At 45.8% G+C, this 16,729-nt stretch overlaps 1 protein-coding gene and 1 long non-coding RNA gene across 51 annotated transcripts in view; one reads left to right on the forward strand and one right to left on the reverse strand.

Annotated features, from left to right (window-relative positions):
* Positions 1 to 3,069: 3,069 nt before the first annotated feature.
* LOC118373245 (homeobox-containing protein 1-like) overlaps positions 3,070 to 16,729 on the forward strand; it is a 35,490-nt gene continuing 21,830 nt past the window's right edge. For 48 of the 49 annotated variants that reach the window (XM_052469207.1, XM_052469220.1, XM_052469251.1 and 45 more), the window contains exons 1-4: positions 3,071 to 3,328; positions 3,803 to 3,943; positions 6,140 to 6,578; positions 15,416 to 15,501. In XM_052469207.1, coding sequence (XP_052325167.1) covers positions 3,865 to 3,943; positions 6,140 to 6,578; positions 15,416 to 15,501 — 604 coding nt within the window. In that variant the 5' untranslated portion in view covers positions 3,071 to 3,328; positions 3,803 to 3,864. Of the gene's footprint in view, positions 3,329 to 3,802; positions 3,944 to 6,139; positions 6,579 to 15,415; positions 15,502 to 16,729 lie in introns of all 49 variants that reach the window. The other variant, XM_052469260.1, reaches the window with a different exon arrangement.
* Positions 10,009 to 12,436, reverse strand: LOC127909177 (uncharacterized). 2 transcript variants are annotated; one of them, XR_008070057.1, is made up of 4 exons: positions 12,066 to 12,436; positions 10,825 to 11,088; positions 10,491 to 10,622; positions 10,009 to 10,121 (listed from the first exon to the last, which is right to left on the reverse strand). It is a non-coding gene; the product is annotated as an uncharacterized LOC127909177 (long non-coding RNA). The 2 variants fall into 2 exon arrangements; XR_008070058.1 differs by lacking the exon at positions 10,009 to 10,121 and having other exon boundaries at positions 10,345 to 10,622; positions 10,825 to 11,022; positions 12,066 to 12,164; positions 12,264 to 12,436.

Consider the following 16,729-nt stretch of genomic DNA (forward strand, 5'->3'; position numbering starts at 1 on the left):
AGTCAGAAAAACCATCAAGTGATATAATATAATGAAACTGGCTCTCATGAGGATCTCCACAGGAAAGGAAGACCCAGAATTACCTCTGCTGCAGAGGATTTCATTAGAGTGAACTGCACCTCAGATTGCAGCCCCCCAAAAATGCTTCGCAGTGTTCAAATAAGACATATCTCAACATCAACTGTTCAGGGGAGATTGTGTGAATCAGGCCTTCATGCTCGAATTGCTGCTAAGAAACCAATACTAAAGGACACCAATAATAAGAAGAGACTTGCTTGAGCCAATAAACATGAGTAATGGTCTGGTGGAAATCTGTCCTTCGGTCTGATTTGGTCCTTTGGTCAAGCTTATTTTTTAAATTTAACTGGGCAAGTCAGTTAAGAACAAATTCTTATTTACAATGACGGCCTACCAGGGAACAGTGGGTTAACTGCCTTGTTCAGGGGAACAGTGGGTTAACTGCCTTGTTCAGGGGAACAGTGGGTTAACTGCCTTGTTCAGGGGAACAGTGGGTTAACTGCCTTGTTCAGGGGAACAGTGGGTTAACTGCCTTGTTCAGGTGAACGGTGGGTTAACTGCCTTGTTCAGGGGAACGGTGGTTTAACTGCCTTGTTCAGGGGAACGGTGGTTTAACTGCCTTGTTCAGGGGAACGGTGGGTTAACTGCCTTGTTCAGGTGAACGGTGGGTTAACTGCCTTGTTCAGGGGAACGGTGGGTTAACTGCCTTGTTCAGGGGAACGGTGGGTTAACTGCCTTGTTCAGGGGAACAGTGGGTTAACTGCCTTGTTCAGGGGAACAGTGGGTTAACTGCCTTGTTCAGGGGAACAGTGGGTTAACTGCCTTGTTCAGGGGAACGGTGGGTTAACTGCCTTGTTCAGGGAACGGTGGGTTAACTGCCTTGTTCAGGGAACAGTGGGTTAACTGCCTTGTTCAGGGAACAGTGGGTTAACTGCCTTGTTCAGGGGAACGGTGGGTTAACTGCCTTGTTCAGGGGAACAGTGGGTTAACTGCCTTGTTCAGGGGAACGGTGGGTTAACTGCCTTGTTCAGGGGAACGGTGGGTTAACTGCCTTGTTCAGGGGAACAGTGGGTTAACTGCCTTGTTCAGGGGAACGGTGGGTTTAACTGCCTTGTTCAGGGGAACAGTGGGTTAACTGCCTTGTTCAGGGGAACAGTGGGTTAACTGCCTTGTTCAGGGGAACAGTGGGTTAACTGCCTTGTTCAGGGGAACAGTGGGTTAACTGCCTTGTTCAGGGGAACGGTGGGTTAACTGCCTTGTTCAGGGGAACAGTGGGTTAACTGCCTTGTTCAGGTGAACGGTGGGTTAACTGCCTTGTTCAGGGGAACAGTGGGTTAACTGCCTCGTTCAGGGGAACAGTGGGTTAACTGCCTCGTTCAGGGGAACAGTGGGTTAACTGCCTCGTTCAGGGAACAGTGGGTTAACTGCCTCGTTCAGGGGAACAGTGGGTTAACTGCCTCGTTCAGGGGAACAGTGGGTTAACTGCCTCGTTCAGGGGAACAGTGGGTTAACTGCCTCGTTCAGGGGAACAGTGGGTTAACTGCCTCGTTCAGGGGAACAGTGGGTTAACTGCCTTGTTCAGGGGAACAGTGGGTTAACTGCCTTGTTCAGGGGCAGAAAGACAGATTTTTACCTTGTCAGCTCAGGGGATTCGATCCAGCAACTAGGCCACCTGCTGCCCCAAAATGGTAACTTCTACATCTGCATTGCTTGCTGTTTGGGGTTTTAGGCTGGGTTTCTGTATAGCACTTTGCGACCTCTGCTGACATCTGCTGATAAATAAATTTGATTGATTAATGAGTCCACATTTTAAATGTTTGGTTCCAACTGTCGTGTCTTTGTGAGACAGAGTAAGTGAACGGATGATCTCTGCATGTGCAATTTCCACCGTGAAGCATGGAGGAGGAGGTGCAATGGTGTTTTGCTGGTGACACTGTCAGTGAGATGGTTTAGGATGATTTGGACCACAGAATGAAAGGAAAAACAGCCAATAAGTGTTCAGCATATGTGGGAACTCCTCCAAGACTGTTGGAAAAGCATTCCAGGTGACTACCTCATGAAGCTGGTTGAGAGAATGCCAAGAGTGTGCAAAGCCATCATCAAGGCAAAGGGTGGCTACTTTGAAGTGTCTAAAATCTCAAATATATTTTGATGTGTTTAACACTTTTTTGGTTACTACATGATTCCATATGTGTTATTTCATAGTTGTGATGTCTTCACTATTATATTATTCTACAATGTAGAAAATTGTGAAAAATGAGTAGGTATTATCCAAACTTTTGACTGGCCTGTATTTTCAGTAAAAACTCGTTTTCACGTTGGGTTTAGATGTGCGAGAGAAAAATAAATGTAATCCTTTTATTTTCAGGCTGCAACACAACCAAAATGTGTAATAAGTCAAGTGGTACTTTCTGAAGGCTCTGTATCTTTCACTCGATGCCATTAATACGTCTGCATGCAATCTGCATGATATGGGATCATTCCGAATTAAATACATAAACAGACATATACACTGACAATGAAACACATTAAGGACACCTGCTCTTTCCATGACATAGACTGACAGGGTGAATCCAGGTGAAAGCTACGAATCCCTTATTGATGTCACGTGTTAAATCCACTTCAAAAATCAGTGTGGATGAAGTGGAGGAGACGGGTTTAAAGAAGGGTTTTTAAGCCTCGCGAGACGTGTGTGCTATTCAGAGAGTGAATATTGAATTGCCTTTTAACGAGGTATGATAGTAGGTTGCTGTCATTAGGCCGACTTTATAAACAGATAAGATATAGAAATATCAACAGGCTACAGAAGGAATAGAATGTTGCCTAATAGTGTTTTTATCAATCAATTTATCAATCAAACGTATTAACAAAGCCCTTTTTTGTCACAAAATGCTTTGCCTCAAATTACTTTACAGATCACTTTATTATAGGCTAATGGCTGTAAGGTTTGCACTATTCACTTTTTTGGGGGGAGAACTGAATGTATTAATGAATAATAAAAAAAACGTTTTGATTTTCCCTCCCAGATGAATAACTTCCTATATCATCCCGGGACAGTGTGCTGGGGTTAGAGGTCAGAAACTGAGACCGACTCCCCGTTTACCGTTTCTTTACGGTTCTGCTGTTGCATCCCGGGACAATGTGACCCTGCCTGCGCGGATCACCTTCATTAGCTGGTTGGAAACCGTTACGAAAGTTTTGTTCGGTCGACGTGCACGGTTGAACGTTTCAAGAGAAGTGCCCACGTCGCGTCCCCTGCTGCGTTACAGCTGCCCGTTTAGACGGCTGCGGCTCGCCACAGCAGCGGGAGGTAAGAGAAGAGGGGCGCTGCCGGTTAGCATCATGTGTCTGCATTAGCATGCCATTATCTCCCACCTCGGCTAAATCAAGATACCATTTGGTGCAAAGTGCTCTGGTTTATGACCTGATTTAGCGTGCGCTAGTTATTGGTGCAAGGTGGACGCGATGAGTTAGCTCGCGTTACAACTTAGCTCAAGTTTGCTACTTTTAATAGCTTGCACCGTTACTGTCACCAGATAAGAGATAGCTAGCGAGCTAATAATTAGCTAGCGCGATAAGCTAACCATATAAAGCCGAACCAGGCTGCAGCGCGTCAGTGAAAGTGACGGTCGCTTCTCACCTTGGAAAACAACAAGCCAACTTGATAGCGAGTTGGGTCACTTTTATTTAGCAACAGGCCACATCTAATTTAACTGCAAAAACTTTAATCATATTTGAAGTGAAGTTTCTAGCGAGTTGACCCCTTGTCGCATTTCTTCCCTAGTCCCTACACCGCATCATCAAGTGTCGCCTACCTCTTCCCCCCCCCGGCAGCTCCATCGAGCCATGCGACAGTGGTGCCTCCCGGCTGCGGCACCGCGAACCGAGCCTCTGCCCACAGGGCGCCTCTCACCCCCGCTGTCAGGTAGGCTGCAGTCGGGCACTGTAATGCCATGGGCAGGGGCAATGACACACCTGATTTTACAATCAATGCACAGATTTATTTATTCGTGTCGGTACATAGCTAACTTTAAACATGGCAATAAATACATAGGTTATTTCGGGAAAGTATTCAGACCTATTGACTTTTTCCAAAACATGTTATGTTACAGCCTTATTCTAAAATAGATTCAATATACCCATAAACCCCATAATGATAAAGTACAAACAGGTTTTAAAAAAATATATGATATTGACATAAGTATTCAGACCCTTTACTCAGTATTTTGTTGAAGCACCTTTTGGCAGCGATCACAGCCTCCATTCTTCTTGGGTTTGATGCTACAAGCTTGGCTCACCTGTATTTGGGGAGTTTCTCCCCATTCCTCTGTAGATCCTCTCAAGCTCTGTCAGGTTGGATTGGGAGATGCACAGCTATTTTCAGGTCTCTCTATAGATGTTTGAGTCTGGCTGGGCCACAAGGACATTCAGAGACTTCTCCCGAAGCCACTCCTGCGGTGTCTTGGTTGTGTGCTTAGGGTCGTTGTCCTGTTGGAAGGGGAACCTTCGCCCCAGTCGGAGGTCCTGAGTACTCAGGAGCAGGTTTTCATCAAGTATCTCTCTGTACTTTGCTCTATTCATCTTTTCCTCGATCCTGACTAGTCTCCTAGTCCCTGCCGCTGAAAAACATCCCCGTGCTTCACCGTAGGGATGCTGCCACCACCATGCTTCACCGTAGGGATGCTGCCACCACCATGCTTCACCGTCGGGATGATGCCATGTTTCCTCCAGATATGACTCTTGTCATTCAGGACAAAGAGTTCAATCTTGGTTTCATCAGACCAGATAATCTTGTTTCTCACAGTCTGAGTCCTTTAGGTGCCTTATGGCCAACTCCAAGCAGTCGGTCATGTGCCTTTTACTGAGGAGTGGCTTCCATCTGGCCACTCTACCATAAATGCCTGTTGTGGTGGAGTGCTGCAGATATGGTTGTCCTTCTGGAAGGTTCTCCCATCGCCACAGAGGAACTCTGTCAGAGTGACCATCGGGTTCTTGGTCACCTCCCCGACCACAGCCCTTCTCCCCCATTTGCTCAGTTTGGCTGGGCAGCCAGCTCTAGGAAAACTAACAAGAGTTCCAAACTTCAATGCTGCATATCCTTCCCCAGATCTGTGCCTCGACACAATCCTGTCTCTGAGCTCTACGGACAATTCCTTCGACCTCATGTCTTGGTTTTTGCTCTGACATGCACTGTCAACTGTGGGACCTTATATAGACAGGTTGTGTGCCTTTCCAAATCATGTCCAATCAATTGAATTTACCACAGGTGGACTCCAAGTTGTAGAAACATTATCAATGGAAACAGGATGCTCCTGAGCTCAATTTCGAGTCTCATAGCAAAGGGTCTGAATACTTATGTCAATAAAGTATTTCTGTTTTCTATTTTTAATAATTGTGCAAACATTTCTTAACCTGTTTTCGCTTTGTGGGGTTGTTGTGTGTAGATTGATAGGGAATTGTACTTATTTAATCCGTTTTAGAACAAGGCTGTAATGTAACAACATGTGGAAAAGGGGAAGGGGATCTCGGTACTTTCCAAATACACTATATTATTATAACTTAATGAGTCATCGGGCTGTGAATCAGCACTGTCTTATGCTCAGGACAAATATGTAAGAGATGTGACTGTGCCAAAGTTCAGCCCCCAACTAGGCATTTATATTAACAGTTCTGACTTTTGACTTTTATTTTTACTGAGGCCTCTGTGAAAGCAAGTCAGAGATGTTAAATGATAATATAGATGCCTAGTTGTGGGACAAGGGAAGCCAGATTAAAAAATATATATATATAAATATATTTTACCTTTATTTAACTAGGCAAGTCAGTTAAGAACAAATTCTTATTTTCAATGACAGCCTAGGAACAGTGGGTTAACTGCCTGTTCAGGGGCAGAACGACAGATTTGTACCTTGTCAGCTCGGGGGTTTGAACTTGCAACCTTCCGGTTACTAGTCCAACGCTCTAACCACAAGGCTACTGCCACACCAGGGCCTTAGCCAGATTCATTACCCCATAGAGAATTTGTAAATCAAATAGATAACAACTTGTCTCTGATACAGTATTTTTAGAGACCTTTTTTTTGAAAGTGTCTGAACTATTAATGTCTATTTTAACCCGTTAGATGCCAGGATGGAGTGTTGTGAGGTGGAGCCACGCTATACCATCGAGCAGATCGACCTCCTTCAGCGTCTCCGTCTCTCAGGGATGACCAAGCCACAGATCATCCAGGCTTTAGCATCCCTAGAGCGGCTCGATCCCGACCATCGGCCCCCGTACAGCAACGACACCCACACCGCCATCCCCACAACCAACACTACCCCTACCACAGCCTCCGCCCCAGCCCCCTCCTCCTCCTCCTCCTCCTCTTCCTCCCTCTCCTTGGCCTCCGTCACCACGCAGACACCCGGGCTGGATGGCGCCTCCCTGTCGCCTAGCAACAGCTACGAAACCTCGCCCCCGCCGCTGTACCCCCCAGCAGTCGGAGTTCAGAGGTCATTCAGCTATGACATCATGGCGGAGGAGGACTGGGACCTGGAGGAGAAGGTAGAGGAGTATATGAGGTGAGGAGGGGGCAAGAGGGCTGTTTAGAGAGTGGGTTTCATATATGGAGACAGGAAAAGAGGTGTGGGCCTATAGGACAGTAATGAGTAGAGGTGTGGGCCTATAGGACAGTAATGAGTAGAGGTGTGGGCCTATATGACAGTAATGAGTAGAGGTGTGGGCCTATAGGACAGTAATGAGGAGAGGTGTGGGCCTATAGGACAGTAATGAGGAGAGGTGTGGGCCTAAAGGACAGTGATGATGAGAGATGTGGGCCTATAGGACAGTAATGATGAGAGGTGTGGGCCTATAGGACAGTAATGAGGAGAGATGTGGGCCTATAGGACAGTAATGAGTAGAGGTGTGGGCCTATAGGACAGTAATGAGGAGAGATATGGGCCTATAGAACTGTAATGAGGAGAGGTGTGGGCCTATAGGACAGTAATGAGTAGAGGTGTGGGCCTATAGGACTGTAATGAGGAGAGGTGTGGGCCTATAGGACAGTAATGAGGTAGAGGCCTATAGGACTGTAATGAGGAGAGATGTGGGCCTATGGGATAGTAATGAGGAGAGATGTGGGCCTATAGGACAGTAATGAGTAGAGGTGTGGGCCTATAGGACTGTAATGAGGAGAGGTGTGGGCCTATAGGACAGTAATGAGGTAGAGTCCTATAGGACTGTAATGAGGAGAAATATGGGCCTATAGGACTGTAATGAGGAGAGGTGTGGGCCTATAGGACAGTAATGAGTAGAGGTGTGGGCCTATAGGACAGTAATGAGGATAGATGTGGGCCTATAGGACAGTAATGAGGAGAGGTGTGGGCCTATAGGACAGTAATGAGTAGAGGTATGGGCCTATAGGACTGTAATGAGGAGAGATGTGGGCCTATAGGACAGTAATGAGAGATATGGGCCTATAGGACAGTAATGAGGAGAGATATGGGCCTATAGGACAGTAATGAGGAGAGATATGGGCCTATAGGACAGTAATGAGGAGAGATATGGGCCTATAGGACAGTAATGAGGAGAGATATGGGCCTATGGGACAGTAATGAGGAGAGATATGGGCCTATAGGACAGTAATGAGGAGAGATATGGGCCTATAGGTCAGTAATGAGGAGAGATATGGGCCTATGGGACAGTAATGAGTAGAGGTGTGGGCCTATAGGACTGTAATGAGGAGAGATATGGGCCTATAGGACTGTAATGAGGAGAGATATGGGCCTATAGGACAGTAATGAGGAAAGATATGGGCCTATAGGACAGTAATGAGGAGAGATATGGGCCTGTAGGACAGTAATGAGGAAAGATATGGGCCTATAGGACAGTAATGAAGAGATATGGGCCTATAGGACTGTAATGAGGAGAGATATGGGCCTATAGGACTGTAATGAGGAGAGATATGGGCCTATAGGACTGTAATGAGGAGAGATATGGGCCTATAGGACAGTAATGAGGAAAGATATGGGCCTATAGGACAGTAATGAGGAAAGATATGGGCCTATAGGACAGTAATGAGGAGAGATATGGGCCTATAGGACAGTAATGAGGAGAGATATGGGCCTATAGGACAGTAATGAGGAGAGATATGGGCCTATAGGACTGTAATGAGGAGAGATATGGGCCTATAGGACTGTAATGAGGAGAGATATGGGCCTATAGGACTGTAATGAGGAGAGATATGGGCCTATAGGACAGTAATGAGGAGAGATATGGGCCTATGGGACAGTAATGAGGAGAGATATGGGCCTATGGGACAGTAATGAGAGATATGGGCCTATAGGACTGTAATGAGGAGAGATATGGGCCTATAGGACAGTAATGAGGAGAGATATGGGCCTATAGGACAGTAATGAGGAGAGATATGGGCCTATAGGACAGTAATGAGGAAAGATATGGGCCTATAGGACAGTAATGAGGAAAGATATGGGCCTATAGGACAGTAATGAGGAGAGATATGGGCCTATAGGACAGTAATGAGGAGAGATATGGGCCTATAGGACAGTAATGAGGAGAGATATGGGCCTATAGGACTGTAATGAGGAGAGATATGGGCCTATAGGACTGTAATGAGGAGAGATATGGGCCTATAGGACAGTAATGAGGAGAGATATGGGCCTATAGGACAGTAATGAGGAGAGATATGGGCCTATGGGACAGTAATGAGAGATATGGGCCTGTAGGACTGTAATGAGGAGAGATATGGGCCTATAGGACTGTAATGAGGAGAGATATGGGCCTATAGGACAGTAATGAGGAGAGATATGGGCCTATAGGACAGTAATGAGGAGAGATATGGGCCTATAGGACAGTAATGAGGAGAGATATGGGCCTATGGGACAGTAATGAGAGATATGGGCCTATAGGACTGTAATGAGGAGAGATATGGGCCTATAGGACTGTAATGAGGAGAGATATGGGCCTACTGCTTAAAGAGATGCTAGAAGAAGATTAGGAGCAAACTGTGAATCATGAAAAAGAGAAAGATGGTTATTTGAGGTGAACACCGTAATAGAGAGAGAGGGGGGGGGGGAGAAACTAGTTTTGCGTCTGGAGAGGAGGATGATTATATCATTATCAGACAACGGCCCGAGGCCCTGGTCACGATGACTTATTCTCCTGTTAGCTTTTAGTCTGGCTAATTTGGGTCAGGTGTGTAGGGAGAGAAAGAGATGATTGCATCCAGGCAGTCATACATATCTACCTCCATCACTCCAGTATCCCTGTACATATCTACCTCCATCACCCCAGTATCCCTGTACATATCTACCTCCATCACTCCAGTATCCCTGTACATATCTACCTCCATCACTCCAGTATCCCTGTACATATCTACCTCCATCACTCCAGTATCCCTGTACATATCTACCTCCATCACTCCAGTATCCCTGTACATATCTACCTCCATCACTCCAGTAACCCTGTACATATCTACCTCCATCACTCCAGTATCCCTGTACATATCTACCTCCATCACTCCAGTATCCCTGTACATATCTACCTCCATCACTCCAGTATCCCTGTACATATCTACCTCCATCACTCCAGTATACCTGTACATATCTACCTCCATCACTCCAGTATCCCTGTACATATCTACCTCCATCACTCCAGTATCCCTGTACATATCTACCTCCATCACTCCAGTATCCCTGTACATATCTACCTCCATCACTCCAGTATACCTGTACATATCTACCTCCATCACTCCAGTATCCCTGTACATATCTACCTCCATCACTCCAGTATCCCTGTACATATCTACCTCCATCACTCCAGTATCCCTGTACATATCTACCTCCATCACTCCAGTATCCCTGTACATATCTACCTCCATCACTCCCAGTATCCCTGTACATATCTACCTCCATCACTCCAGTATCCCTGTACATATCTACCTCCATCACTCCAGTATACCTGTACATATCTACCTCCATCACTCCAGTATCCCTGTACATATCTACCTCCATCACTCCAGTATCCCTGTACATATCTACCTCCATCACTCCAGTATCCCTGTACATATCTACCTCCATCACTCCAGTAACCCTGTACATATCTACCTCCATCACTCCAGTAACCCTGTACATATCTACCTCCATCACTCCAGTAACCCTGTACATATCTACCTCCATCACTCCAGTATCCCTGTACATATCTACCTCCATCACTCCAGTATCCCTGTACATATCTACCTCCATCACTCCAGTATCCCTGTACATATCTACCTCCATCACTCCAGTATCCCTGTACATATCTACCTCCATCTGTACATATCCAGTAACCCTGTACATATCTACCTCCATCACTCCAGTATCCCTGTACATATCTACCTCCATCACTCCAGTATCCCTGTACATATCTACCTCCATCACTCCAGTATCCCTGTACATATCTACCTCCATCACTCCAGTATCCCTGTACATATCTACCTCCATCACTCCAGTATCCCTGTACATATCTACCTCCATCACTCCAGTATCCCTGTACATATCTACCTCCATCACTCCAGTAACCCTGTACATATCTACCTCCATCACTCCAGTATCCCTGTACATATCTACCTCCATCACTCCAGTATCCCTGTACATATCTACCTCCATCACTCCAGTATCCCTGTACATATCTACCTCCATCACTCCAGTATCCCTGTACATATCTACCTCCATCACTCCAGTATCCCTGTACATATCTACCTCCATCACTCCAGTATCCCTGTACATATCTACCTCCATCACTCCAGTCCATATCCCTGTACATATCTACCTCCATCACTCCAGTATCCCTGTACATATCTACCTCCATCACTCCAGTAACCCTGTACATATCTACCTCCATCACTCCAGTATCCCTGTACATATCTACCTCCATCACTCCAGTATCCCTGTACATATCTACCTCCATCACTCCAGTATCCCTGTACATATCTACCTCCATCACTCCAGTATCCCTGTACATATCTACCTCCATCACTCCAGTAACCCTGTACATATCTACCTCCATCACTCCAGTATCCCTGTACATATCTACCTCCATCACTCCAGTAACCCTGTACATATCTACCTCCATCACTCCAGTAACCCTGTACATATCTACCTCCATCACTCCAGTAACCCTGTACATATCTACCTCCATCCTCCAGTACATATCTACCTCCATCACTCCAGTAACCCTGTACATATCTACCTCCATCACTCCAGTAACCCTGTACATATCTACCTCCATCACTCCAGTAACCCTGTACATATCTACCTCCATCACTCCAGTAACCCTGTACATATCTACCTCCATCACTCCAGTAACCCTGTACATATCTACCTCCATCACTCCAGTAACCCTGTACATATCTACCTCCATATCAGTACCTACATATCACCTCCATCACTCCAGTAACCCTGTACATATCTACCTCCATCACTCCAGTAACCCTGTACATATCTACCTCCATCACTCCAGTAACCCTGTACATATCTACCTCCATCACTCCAGTAACCCTGTACATATCTACCTCCATCACTCCAGTAACCCTGTACATATCTACCTCCATCACTCCAGTAACCCTGTACATATCTACCTCCATCACTCCAGTACCCTGTACATATCTACCTCCATCACATCCAGTATCCCTGTACATATCTACCTCCATCACTCCAGTATCCCTGTACATATCTACCTCCATCACTCCAGTATCCCTGTACATATCTACCTCCATCACTCCAGTATCCCTGTACATATCTACCTCCATCACTCCAGTATCCCTGTACATACATATCTACCTCCATCACTCCAGTATCCCTGTACATATCTACCTCCATCACTCCAGTATCCCTGTACATATCTACCTCCATCACTCCAGTATCCCTGTACATATCTACCTCCATCACTCCAGTATCCCTGTACATATCTACCTCCATCACTCCAGTATCCCTGTACATATCTACCTCCATCACTCCAGTATCCCTGTACATATCTACCTCCATCACTCCAGTATCCCTGTTCATATCTACCTCCATCACTCCAGTAACCCTGTACATATCTACCTCCATCACTCCAGTATCCCTGTACATATCTACCTCCATCACTCCAGTATCCCTGTACATATCTACCTCCATCACTCCAGTAACCCTGTACATATCTACCTCCATCACTCCAGTAACCCTGTACATATCTACCTCCATCACTCCAGTATCCCTGTTCATATCTACCTCCATCACTCCAGTAACCCTGTACATATCTACCTCCATCACTCCAGTATCCCTGTACATATCTACCTCCATCACTCCAGTATCCCTGTACATATCTACCTCCATCACTCCAGTAACCCTGTACATATCTACCTCCATCACTCCAGTAACCCTGTACATATCTACCTCCATCACTCCAGTAACCCTGTACATATCTACCTCCATCACTCCAGTAACCCTGTACATATCTACCTCCATCACTCCAGTAACCCTGTACATATCTACCTCCATCACTCCAGTAACCCTGTACATATCTACCTCCATCACTCCAGTAACCCTGTACATATCTACCTCCATCACTCCAGTAACCCTGTACATATCTACCTCCATCACTCCAGTAACCCTGTACATATCTACCTCCATCACTCCAGTAACCCTGTACATATCTACCTCCATCACTCCAGTAATCACTCCCCTGTACATATCTACCTCCATCACTCCAGTATCCCTGTACATATCTACCTCCATCACTCCAGTATCCCTGTACATATCTACCTCCATCAGTATCCCTATCTACCTCCATCACTCCAGTATCCCTGTACATATCTACCTCCATCACTCCAGTATCCCTGTACATATCTACCTCCATCACTCCAGTATCCCTGTACATATCTACCTCCATCACTCCAGTATCCCTGTACATATCTACCTCCATCACTCCAGTATCCCTGTACATATCTACCTCCATCACTCCAGTATCCCTGTACATATCTACCTCCATCACTCCAGTATCCCTGTACATATCTACCTCCATCACTCCAGTATACCTGTACATATCTACCTCCATCACTCCAGTATACCTGTACATATCTACCTCCATCACTCCAGTATACCTGTACATATCTACCTCCATCACTCCAGTATACCTGTACATATCTACCTCCATCACTCCAGTATACCTGTACATATCTACCTCCATCACTCCAGTATACCTGTACATATCTACCTCCATCACTCCAGTATCCCTGTACATATCTACCTCCATCACTCCAGTATACCTGTACATATCTACCTCCATCACTCCAGTATCCCTGTACATATCTACCTCCATCACTCCAGTATCCCTGTACATATCTACCTCCATCACTCCAGTATCCCTGTACATATCTACCTCCATCACTCCAGTATCCCTGTACATATCTACCTCCATCACTCCAGTATCCCTGTACATATCTACCTCCATCACTCCAGTATCCCTGTACATATCTACCTCCATCACTCCAGTATCCCTGTACATATCTACCTCCATCACTCCAGTATCCCTGTACATATCTACCTCCATCACTCCAGTATCCCTGTACATATCTACCTCCATCACTCCAGTATCCCTGTACATATCTACCTCCATCACTCCAGTATCCCTGTACATATCTACCTCCATCACTCCAGTATCCCTGTACATATCTACCTCCATCACTCCAGTATCCCTGTACATATCTAACTAAATGCTTGTGTTCCTAACTCCAACAGTGCAGTAATATCTAACTAAATGCTTGTGTTCCTAACTCCAACAGTGCAGTAATATCTAACTAAATGCTTGTGTTCCTAACTCCAACAGTGCAGTAATATCTAACTAAATGCTTGTGTTCCTAACTCCAACAGTGCAGTAATATCTAACTAAATGCTTGTGTTCCTAACTCCAACAGTGCAGTAATATCTAACTAAATGCTTGTGTTCCAACAGTGCAGTAATATCTAACTAAATGCTTGTGTTCCAACAGTGCAGTAATATCTAACTAAATGCTTGTGTTCCTAACTCCAACAGTGCAGTAATATCTAACTAAATGCTTGTGTTCCTAACTCCAACAGTGCAGTAATATCTAACTAAATGCTTGTGTTCCTAACTCCAACAGTGCAGTAATATCTAACTAAATGCTTGTGTTCCTAACTCCAACAGTGCAGTAATATCTAACTAAATGCTTGTGTTCCTAACTCCAACAGTGCAGTAATATCTAACTAAATGCTTGTGTTCCTAACTCCAACAGTGCAGTAATATCTAACTAAATGCTTGTGTTCCTAGCTCCAACAGTGTAGTAATATCTAACTAAATGCTTGTGTTCCTAACTCCAACAGTGCAGTAATATCTAACTAAATGCTTGTGTTCCTAACTCCAACAGTGCAGTAATATCTAACTAAATGCTTGTGTTCCTAACTCCAACAGTGCAGTAATATCTAACTAAATGCTTGTGTTCCTAACTCCAACAGTGCAGTAATATCTAACTAAATGCTTGTGTTCCTAACTCCAACAGTGCAGTAATATCTAACTAAATGCTTGTGTTCCTAACTCCAACAGTGCAGTAATATCTAACTAAATGCTTGTGTTCCTAACTCCAACAGTGCAGTAATATCTAACTAAATGCTTGTGTTCCTAACTCCAACATTATTAAGGTGACTAGTTAGTAAATACAGTAGAATAGAATACAGTATATACATATGAGATGAGTACAGCAGTATGTAAACATTATTAAAGTGACTAGTTAGTAAATACAGTAGAATACAGTATATACATATGAGATGAGTACAGCAGTATGTAAACATTATTAAAGTGACTAGTTAGTAAATACAGTAGAATACAGTATATACATATGAGAGGAGTAAAGCAGTATGAAAGTGACCAGTGATTCCATGTCTTTGTATATGGGGCAGCAGCCTCTAAGGTGCAGGGTTGAGTAACCGGGTGGTAGCCGGCTAGTGATGGATATATAACAGTCTGATGGCCTTGAGATAGAAGCTGTTTTGCAGTCTCTGGATGATAGCGGGGTGAACAGGCAGTGGCTCGGGTGGTTGTCGTCCTTGATGATCTTTATGGCCTTCCTGTGACGGTGTGTGCTGTAGGTGTCCTGGAGGGCAGGTAGTTTGCCCCCGGTGATGCGTTGTGCAGACCGCACCACCCTCTGGAGAGCCCTGCAGTTGCAGGGCGGTGGAGTTGCCGTACCAGGCGGTGATACAGCCCGACAGGATGCTCTCAGTGGTGCGTCTGTTGAGGGAGAGGTTCATTTCCTGGCACCCCTTCACCAGGGCTCTCACCTCCTCCCTGTAGGCTGTCTGGTCGTTGTTGGTAATCAGTCCTACTATGGTTGTCGTCCGTTAACTCTGCGGTGCCTGTTCTTCTAGGAGGGACAGTAACCTGGTGAAGGAGGAGATTAAAACCTTCCTCAACAACCGCAGGATCTCCCAGGCCATCGTGGGACAGGTCACAGGTATTACATGTATTCTGCTCAGACAGCTCTCAGTGTACCTGGAGGGGGGTTACATTTATTCTGCTCAGACAGCTTTCAGTGTACCTGAAGGGGGGTTACATCATATTTGTTTGGCTATTTCTGTATTTCTGTCTAGGATATTTTCTAATGTGTTCACCCTGGCTCTCTTCTCCCTTCCTCCCCTCATTCTCTTCTCCTCCCCTCATTCTCTTCTCCTCCCCTCATTCTCTTCTCCTCCCCTCCTTTCTTTCTCTCTCCCCTCCTTTCTTTCTCTCTCCCCTCCTTTCTTTCTCTCTCCCCTCCTTTCTTTCTCTCTCCCCTCCTTTCTTTCTCTCTCCCCTCCTTTCTTTCTCTCTCCCCTCCTTTCTTTCTCTCTCCCTTCCTTTCTTTCTCTCTCCCTTCCTCCCCTCTTTCTCTTTCTCCTCCCCTCATTCTCTCTCCCCTCCTTTCTTTCTCTCTCCCTTCCTCCCCTCTTTCTCTTCTCCTCCCCTCATTCTCTCTCCCCTCCTTTCTTTCTCTCTCCCTTCCTCCCCTCTTTCTCTCTCCCCTCCTTTCTTTCTCTCTCCCTTCCTCCCCTCTTTCTCTTCTCCTCCCCTCTTTCTCTTCTCCTCCCCTCTTTCTCTTCTCCTCCCCTCTTTCTCTTCTCCTCCCCTCTTTCTCTCTCCCTTCCTCCCCTCCTTTCTTTCTCTCTCCCTTCCTCCCCTCTTTCTCTTCTCCTCCCCTCATTCTCTCTCCCCTCCTTTCTTTCTCTCTCCCTTCCTCCCCTCTTTCTCTCTCCCCTCCTTTCTTTCTCTCTCCCTTCCTCCCCTCTTTCTCTTCTCCTCCCCTCTTTCTCTTCTCCTCCCCTCTTTCTCTTCTCCTCCCCTCTTTCTCTCTCCCCTCCTTTCTTTCTCTCTCCCTTCCTCCCCTCCTTTCTTTCTCTCTCCCTTCCTCCCCTCTTTCTCTCTCCCCTCCTTTCTTTCTCTCTCCCTTCCTCCCCTCTTTCTCTCTCCCCTCTTCTCCTCCCCTCCTTTCTTTCTCTCTCCCCTCCTTTCTTTCTCTCTCCCTTCCTCCCCTCTTTCTCTCTCCCCTCCTTTCTTTCTCTTCTCCTCCCCTCTTTCTCTTCTCCTCCCCTCTTTCTCTTCTCCTCCCCTCTTTCTCTCTCCCCTCCTTTCTTTCTCTCTCCCCTCCTTTCTTTCTCTCCTCCCCTCTTCTCCTCCCCTCCTTTCTTTCTCTCTCCCTTCCTCCC

Source organism: Oncorhynchus keta, chromosome 19, assembly GCF_023373465.1.
Source record: "Oncorhynchus keta strain PuntledgeMale-10-30-2019 chromosome 19, Oket_V2, whole genome shotgun sequence".
NCBI classification, from domain to species: Eukaryota; Metazoa; Chordata; class Actinopteri; order Salmoniformes; family Salmonidae; genus Oncorhynchus; species Oncorhynchus keta.